General features: G+C 38.5%; 1 protein-coding gene across 1 annotated transcript; it reads left to right on the top strand.

Annotated features, from left to right (window-relative positions):
• The first annotated feature begins 7,709 nt into the window (after window positions 1-7,709).
• LOC121438667 (olfactory receptor 11G2-like) lies at window positions 7,710-8,645 on the top strand. Its single transcript, XM_041639028.1, has one exon. It carries the CDS (start codon window positions 7,710-7,712, stop codon window positions 8,643-8,645), a length of 936 nt encoding a protein of 311 aa, XP_041494962.1.
• The last annotated feature ends 579 nt before the right edge of the window (window positions 8,646-9,224 follow it).

Genomic DNA, 9,224 nt, shown 5'->3' with positions numbered 1-9,224 from the left:
ATTAGGGTTGCAGTTCTTCCACCGGAAAACAGGGTGAGTTGTTGTGATCTAGCTGCCCACACTTCCCTTGACCGGCAGGGGAACATCCTGGTCTGTAATTGACAGGAATGTTCCCCTGCTTTCTTTCCTGCCGGTGGGACTCCAGAAAAACAGTTAAAGTATCAAAAGTTGCTAGGCAGACTCCCTATATAAGCAGCTATAGTTCAGAGCCCCTTGCCCCTTGCTTTCTGCTCTCCCTACAACCAAGAGGCTCCAATAAAGTGTGATTTGAGAAGAATCCTCATCTGGTGGCTGTTCCTTCCTGCTGGTCAGGGAGCTCGCCGCAGGTGTGAGTGTATTTACATTTATAAATATATAGAGCTGGTTTTGGAGTTTTACTCTGGCTCAGTCCTTGTCTAATTCCAAGCCTGTTGTTAAGAGAAAACCCAGAGATTTGTCTCATGTCAAGAGCCATGATATGGGACAGAAGGAAAAAATGACTTATAAAACTTCTTTGCCTTTCTTCATATCTATTTTTGTCTTTATCATACCTTTCATTAAAATATATGTATATGTCTATATAGATAATGCTGAAGTTTTCCATAATGAACAATACATTTCCCTGCAGTAATCTTTGAAACTTCCAGAAAGAAGATGGCTCCCCATAACAACTCCACCTGGTTGATATGACATCATGATACTGATAGCATTACTACAAGACCTGTTTTGAGTACCAGCTGCACAAGACGGTTCCAACTTGGCTAGCTGAAATGGTGCATATCTTTTACAACATCCTGGCCAGACCTCCACAAAATACTCAGAGATTATTTGCAATTTTACCAGACACTAATCATGGAATTTAACCATCATTTACTTTCACAGGATCCCCTAGGAAAAAAGCGTTGTCCCCATAACAGCTGAAAGCAATTTTAGAGGATGACATCACCTCTCCCAGCAAAGGTTGCCCTCAGGCATAGGGACATCATTTAGAAATTGATTATAACTGGTATACGGTTGAGTGATGGGGGAGGAATTCCATAGGCTTAGTGATCTTTTTGAAAAAAAGAGAGGAATAATTGGATGATGGGATAATAGATTGGTATTTGTGAGCTATTTTTTAGACAATTATATTGGTATATTCTTGTATATTGATACAAAGTTAAATTATATTAAATATTATATGTATGTATGTTTCTACCTCTGGTTAAGACATTGTTTATGTGTTGATATATATTTACCATATTGCAGTGTACATTATTACCTCTGATCAACATACTTATACATTGTTTACATTTGAAGATCATTGTCCTCATTTATTGCACAGTTGTTTATTGTCTTAGTCTTTAAGTTAAATAGGTATTGAGCATTATAGATCAATAGTCATCTATGATAGTCATATTTATAATTAGACTAACCAGGTTCTTTAGATACATAAAGATTATATTCAGTATAGATAGATAATCTTCAACCTCTTCAAAGAGCTGTAGAAAATGGCCTTTAATCTAACTTAGAGTTCTGTGGTAGTGAGACACAGTCGCTCCTAGCAACTCCGATCTATTCCTGAGAGAATGTTGAGCACCAAAGACACTCCACCTGGAGCCTTTCTTCTTGGCAGAACTGGCCTTTGGGCAAAGAAATGCCCATACCTCAACCACTGATAGACATACATATTATCCATAAATAGATAAAACAGGATTGTCATATCCTGCCAAGACAGGGTAAGATAATTCTGAAAAGTTTTTTGCCTTTGAAAATGGTATGTCAGTCATGTTAGGCCTTAGCCAAAGTTGGTTGCCTCAACATTGCAAATGAGACTTTGGATGATTGCCCAGGTAGTAAGTTGTCTCTGTCATTTGTTGCACATTTTGGAAGTTTCTTGATTGCACGTCCTGTTTACTCAAGTAATATTGTTTCCCTTCTCAGATCTTCGATGGAGTTGAAGATTAGATAATTGTAGTTACCTTCCTCATGATTTAGGCAAGCTTAATTTCAATGTAATATTTAGACTCCTTGAAATAGAATGTTTAGTAAAACTTTTGTTATGTGTTCCTTGCTTAACATTATTTGTTGCTTGTAATTTTGTATTTGGTATTTGTTCCTATTGTATATAGTTGTATTAGGTTTAGATTGATCTTGTTTAGACAAAAGGGGGAGATGATGGGGAAGCTCTGTCAACCAATCACATCTAATTAAGGCGTGGCTACCTGGAGCCCAGGAAGAAACACTGGGAGGACCTTAACTAGATGTGATTGGTTGACATAGCTTCCCCATCAGAAATCAGAGAGGACGTGAGCTGGCTGAGATAGTAAGGGGCTGACCCTTTGACTAGCGACAGCACATTGGAAAGCTCGCCATTCACTTTGGGCAGTACAGCAGAGACCACACTGTTGATGAGAGCACAGGGAGACAACTGTGAGAATGTGACTGGGGAGACCTATCCCCCGCATGGTGGCATGAGCTGGGTAGAGATGCCCTCCATCTGCCACATCCCATCAATGTTTAAGGCAGGAAGTGGAGCTGATCCTGAAGTAACAAGAGTAGTAGAGCTTTCCCTGATTTCCACAACCTGCAACCCTTGGGAGAGTAGGCCCTGTATATTTCCAGGGCAGCACAACAGCGCCAACTCAGATGGAAGAGGGGTGAGTGACGCAGCCCTGAGGTTGTGAGCATGGATAAGACCTCCCTATTTCCCATCTGTCTTGTGGTGACATGGACAGGAAAATGAAGCTCTCCCCCACATATACCCATCAGTGAAGGTAGCAGGAGGGAGAGCTGGCCCTGTGGTCATAAACGTGGTAGAGCTATCCCTGACCTGCACCAGCTACAACATTCCCTAGGGAACCACAATAGAGCCAACCCTGTGAGTACAGGTATGGATAAGCCAGCCCTGAAGCTGTAACCTTAGAAAAGTTATCCAAATTTCACACCTAGCAGACCAAACCCATAGCTGCCCAGCATCAGACCCAAGGACACTGGGCCCACCCCATCATCCAATCCATCTATGATCTGCTGGAGCACATGAAGGGACCTGACCTGTAGACCTAAAACCTCAGGATCTCCATAACACAGGCCAACAATAGGATCTCCCTAGTGAGGGCCCAGCGTCAATAGAGTTTTAGGAACCAGAGGCCTCCAACCAGACCAATGATTCTTTGCAAGTAAAAGACTTATCTTTCCTTCCAAGTAAAGATAAATGAACAAAGGGGTTCCCGGTGAAACTCACTGTATAACACTGAAGATTACATGACAAGATTTTTAAATTTATCCCTTTTGTTTTATTTTATTTTCCTTTTTTCTCTTAAAGTTTGTTTTATTTTGATGGTGTGCTGGGGGAGAGGGTAGATGCAAAGGGACAGGGAAATGAATAGGATCAAGATACTGTATGTGAAAGACACATAGAATAAAAAGGAGAGACAGAGAGACCTCTAAGAGACTAAGACCCAACAAAATGAATGACTTCCTCTGCTTCTGGGTGAAAATGAGAACCAGAAATTAGGACACAATGCCCAGAGGGCAGAGTGAGCAAGGGAATAAGGAGTAGAGAGTTCTGTTCTCAAATAGTTCTCCAGAATAAAAGAGCACAGAGCATGCCCAGGATCCTGCAGAAAATTCTCCGCTGATCTTCAGGACAATTTGTTTTGCACTTTCTCTTCCAGTTGGCTGTTACAAAGTCAGCTACCTCTGTCCTCAGATAATCCTGGAAAAAGCTGTTTAAGATGCTTCTCTTGATAGTGTCTCTTCTGAGTCATGAAAGAAGGTAATGTAATGGTTAGCTAAGGAAAATGGTAAAATATAGTTGATGAATCTATGGCCCTAAAAACAGTTCACACTTCACTTTGTGAGAGTCTATGAGGTGTGAGATACAAGCGTGTGCCTCCACCTTGTCTATTCACCGCCTCGCTCAGCACACTTCACAGTAACCCTTTCTGGAAGGCATTACTATATCACTGGATATTAGGAGAAATTAATAGAGGTAAATAAGTGCTTTGTAGAATGTTCCTATTTAATTGTCATATACATGCTGGTGTCTGTCCTTCCACAACAGCACAGCCGTTAGAGGACACAGGTGGACACTCTCCAGATTCTAATTTTATGTAAGTACAATAGGAGTGCTTACTGGATGTCAGGCACTTGACAAAATGTATCTATCTAATTCTCAAAACACACTACAGGGGCAGGACTGCCACTCTCCAATGTCAAGGAGAGGGAACCAATGTATAAAGGAGTCATAACTTGTCTAACACATACAGCACAGAGGCTGTCCTCAAACTCAAATGGTCTAGCTTTCCAGGGGGTGACTTATCACACACCATTTTCAGGTCAGTGAGGCCATGGAGTATGTTGACATGGAGTATGTCTAGACTGGATGCGAAGCTAACTAGTGAAAATGCACAGCTAAATGTTCTACTTTGTTTCTGTGGCTTAGCTTCAGGGGAAAGAAAGTAACAATGAAACACACCCGGGATGGTAAATTATTACCCAGAAGTCCACACAGCCCTGAAATCCTACTTTCATGTCCCATTTCCGAGGTCACAACACAAAGTGGACAAAGACAAAAATCAAGTAACAGCAGTCTACTGAAACCATTCTTTCCTAAGCTCAAATTTAATTTTGTCATCATTAAAACTCACAAATTTCCCATTTCCCAGAACAATTTTTAAGGTTTATCCTTTGGAAACTACCCTGAGAGAGAGCTGCTCTAAACAACGCACCATATTGCTCATTGTCAATACAAAAACATAGCTCCCACCTCACTGCACATAAGAAATAGTTTACTCCACATGAGTACACATAGCCTAGAAACACAAATGCAGGTCTCCAAAAGGACATGTTACACAATGAAAATATTTACATGATATTTTATTGATTGTATCACAAAGAAAGTGATAAATTGAGACATTTAGCAAATACATTATTATCAGATGTTATGTGCATGTAAAAGCTAAATAATTTCTGATAAACATGGGGCTGAGAAGTCAGGAAAACAATTTTCAGGATAGAAAAACAGTAAATCCACTAAGGAATTAGTGACTGAATTATATCATTTACCAGCCTTCTCTTTTATTCCACACTGTGAACTGGACACAACATTTACCTGTTACATAATGGGAATACTATATCTAAAGTTGAAAAAGACATGAACACAGTTCATTCTAATAAGTACAGACCGCAGTGGAGGGAAACAGGTATTTTGGCTGGCCAATCGTTTTCTTTGACTAGATTGCGTATTTCCCCCTTTGTCTACAGCTATATATACTATTGAAAAACATTGTTTGAAATAATTATTATCCTTTATTTCTAGTTTGCCTTCTGACAAATGTGATTCCATATTTATAAATCTCTAAAGGAAATTTACCATGATATCTAAGATATTGTAATTCTTATTTGTTATCAACAATTTTAAGTATCCTGTTATGTTGGTTGTATAATAAGTATTTGGGGATATTTCAGAGAAATTTAGATAATAGTACAATACAACTTTAAAATACTTAGTAAAATTGTCTTTTCCCATGAAACAAGGATAGAAACAAAAACCAGACTTATAAATGAAGATTCTGTGGGCTTTTGCAAAATAATTTAGTCATAGTATTTTTTAATTAGAAAGAGAAATTGGACTCTGATAGCTTTGATATGTACTATCAAATATTATTATTAAAGTTTTTAATAACAGAAGTTCTAACTATTCACTTAAGCAAAAGTATGGCTCTCAAGTTATGAAATATGGCGAACATTGTCAATGGAGACTGTACAAAAGAGTTAAACAAACCTGTGAGTATTTCTAGGTCAAAGTTACTCTGAGATAAGTCCAAGTGTGTCATAGTGTTTTTCAAAGCCTTGACTCTTTTGGGGTTTCTGCTACATTTATCTCAGACAATTTTAACTCACTTTTGTTGTTTTTAATCATGTGTGTGTTGGGAGATATGCATCTGAGTGCAGGTTGTTACAGAGGCTGGAAGTGTTGGGTTCTCCTGAGGCTACAGGTAGAGGTGATGCTGAGCCATCTCTCCTACCCCCTCAGATTCACATTTATAGGAGCAATCTGATTGGTTGGACCCAATTAATATTCTTCCTTCTTTCTTAATAGAACATTCATTTAGTTTTATCTCTAAGAATTTCAATATAATAAAGAGATACCTTCAATCATGGAATTCCTTTTGGAAGATTTTAAATGTCTTTTGTAAATTTAAAAACTAGAATTTTATTCAAGTTAATTCAAATGATAAAAAGGCTAGTGAAAACTTGAAAATTTTAAAGTATCAAAATGGGTTAATTGAGATTAAGGCACATAATTATGACAAAAATATCATTGGTGAAAGAACATTATATCCTCATTTGGAGCTTTATTACATATAAATATATACAGAGCTGGCAAGATGGTCCCATGGGTAAGAGTGCTTGATGCCAAGTCTGGTGACCTTTGTTGGATCCCTGAAAACCTAAATGGTAGTGGAGGAGAGTCGACTCATGTATGTTGTTTCGGATCTCCACATGTCCATTGCATCATGTATGAACTCAGACATGGTCACATGCATGCGGATATGTGTACACACACATAAGTAAATACATAAATGTAAATTTGAAAACAAAACTAGTATTATGTTTGTCAATTAAAAGCATGTCCAAGAAAATTCAAAATGTTATAGATCATCTTTTAAAATTCTAAAAGCAAAAGTATTTAAGAATGATAACACAATGAGAGACAGTAGAAATGCTGCAGCAGGGTCTTGACTTTAGCTACCTAGGGTGCTGAACCGTCAAGGTAACTGAAGATGGACATCACCAGCTTTGCTGAAGTTTATGTGGGTTTGACATGAAGACACTGGCACAGTTTAAGGTAGGGAATATGAATCAAGGAGATTTTCTCCAGGTTTTGTAGAATTGGAAGTAGCTAGATGAATTGTAGAGGATCATGTGAAAGTATATTGACAAGAGTCTTAGATGTGGGGTATTATTCGACCAATGAAATCACCTTGTGTAGATTCTTGTTCATTTAGTTTTTTGTCTCCTAAAACTCTTTGAAACTTCCATAACCAATTCTAAAGTTTTAATTACATTTCAAGGTCCTTTATATTAGTAAATGTCTCCCTATAAATGCAAAGGGATTTCCTGTATTCCTGCTTTTTATTTTTATAAAACACAAAGTAGTTATTTTATGAGAAAATATCTAGCATTGCCCAATAGGGACAGATTTTAGGTTTCAACTAATTATGGGACTGTCTTTTGCTAAAGTAGCCAAAAATGTCAGACAGTTCTGAAAAGTAGCATCATTTACTTATTTAACTATAAATATAGGAGTTGGAAGATCAGAGACATGCTGAAATTTTGTATAATTTACAAAATTTTACAAATATGTTTAAATATATAATAAATATACAATTTATTACTTTATGATTTTGGAGTTCCATACATGCATATAATGCATTCTGTTCACACTCAGTGCCCCACCTTGTTTTATTGCCCTTTCTCCCTAACAGCCACCTTCTTATCAACCACTATCATATGCTTCTACTGTGTGGTTCACTGGGTTTAACCAGGGCCACCAATGTGGGGACGAATGTAGTTATTGACTGAAACATGAGCTCCATCATTGAAGATGATGACTTGCTCTCTCTGACACTGAGTTGATGATGATCCAATGATTCTTTCCTGTTTGGGCAAAAATTATTTTACACCGTCAGCTATTTCAAGGATATTCAACTGATTCTCATGCCTTTACAGCTCACAAACAGATGAAAACTCTCAGCAGATCCAATAACTCCAGCACCATCTCTGGCTTCATCCTCCTGGGTTTCCCCTGCCCAAGAGAAGGGCAGATCCTCCTCTTTGTGCTATTCTTCATTGTCTACCTCCTCACCCTCATGGGCAATGCTTCCATCATCTGTGCTGTGCGCTGGGATCAGAAACTCCACACCCCCATGTACCTCCTGCTGGCCAACTTCTCCTTCCTGGAGATCTGGTATGTCACCTCCACGGTCCCCAACATGCTGGCCAACTTCCTCTCTGACACCAAGGTCATCTCCTTCTCTGGGTGCTTCCTGCAGTTCTATTTCTTCTTCTCCTTGGGTTCTACAGAATGCTTTTTCCTGGCAGTTATGGCCTTTGATCGCTACCTTGCCATCTGCAGGCCTCTACACTATCCTGCTCTTATGACTGGGCGCCTCTGTAACATCCTGGTGATCAGTTGCTGGGTGCTTGGTTTCCTCTGGTTCCCCGTTCCCATCATCATCATCTCCCAGATGTCCTTCTGTGGGTCCAGGATTATAGACCATTTCCTATGTGACCCTGGTCCTCTGTTAGCCCTTACCTGTTCCAGAGCCCCACTGATGGAATTTTTCTGGACAGTAATAACTTCTCTCCTCCTCTTTATTCCTTTTCTCTACATCATGGGATCTTATATGTTGGTTCTACAAGCTGTGTTTAGAGTTCCTTCAAGAGATGGACGAAGAAAGGCCTTGTCCACTTGTGGACCCCATGTGACTGTGGTTTCTCTTTTCTATGGTTCAGTGATGGTCATGTATCTGAGCCCAGCATCTGAGCATGAAGCTGGAATGCAGAAACTTGTGACTCTGCTTTATTCTGTGCTTACTCCACTAATTAATCCTATGATTTATAGTCTGAGAAACAAAGATATAATACATGCAATGAAAAAAATTTTGAAAACATAAAAATTAGAATCTTAGTCAATCAAAACACATTTGAGTATGTGGATACATACTATATAATATTATTACTGTAATATTATTACTATACTGTATAATATTATTACTATAATATATTACTGTATAATATTATTCAACCACAGGAATGATTAAATTGTGTAATTTACAGCAACATGGATAAAAAGGAAGAACACTGTGCTAAGTAAAATGAGTCAGTCATGGGAAGTCAAATACTGCATGTTCTCATTTAAGTGTAGAAAGTTTGGAATCATGCATAGCACTAGGAAGTGTGAGAAAATGCGACATGGTCAATGTTTACAAGGGGTGCAGTTGTGTAGTTGCTCAACAGCTGTGTTTGATAGTAGAATAAGATAAATAATTCTGATATGTGTTATTCTGTTTCATGCAAAACGGATGAGATTTTGAATGTTCCCAACATATAAGATGCAATAAACATTTTTTTTTAGTACAATAAAGGGTTCTTTATTTAGGGGTAGAGTTACAGATCAACAGTCCTCTGCATGAGTGGGGAAGAGAAACCGAATCCAGTAGCAGAGAGAGAGAGAGCGAGAGAGCACGTTTTTA

Source organism: Microtus oregoni, unplaced genomic scaffold (assembly GCF_018167655.1).
Source record: "Microtus oregoni isolate MIOR12 unplaced genomic scaffold, Mior012 000056F_ref0000123, whole genome shotgun sequence".
In the NCBI taxonomy this organism is placed as follows: Eukaryota; Metazoa; Chordata; class Mammalia; order Rodentia; family Cricetidae; genus Microtus; species Microtus oregoni.
Note: the sequence above shows the minus strand (reverse complement) of the source record. Positions and strands in the feature narration are given on the sequence as shown.

Bases quoted from the DNA above. Each gene is read 5' to 3' on its own strand.
- LOC121438667 (XM_041639028.1), top strand. From the start codon at position 7,710: ATGAAAACTCTCAGCAGATCCAATAACTCCAGCACCATCTCTGGCTTC.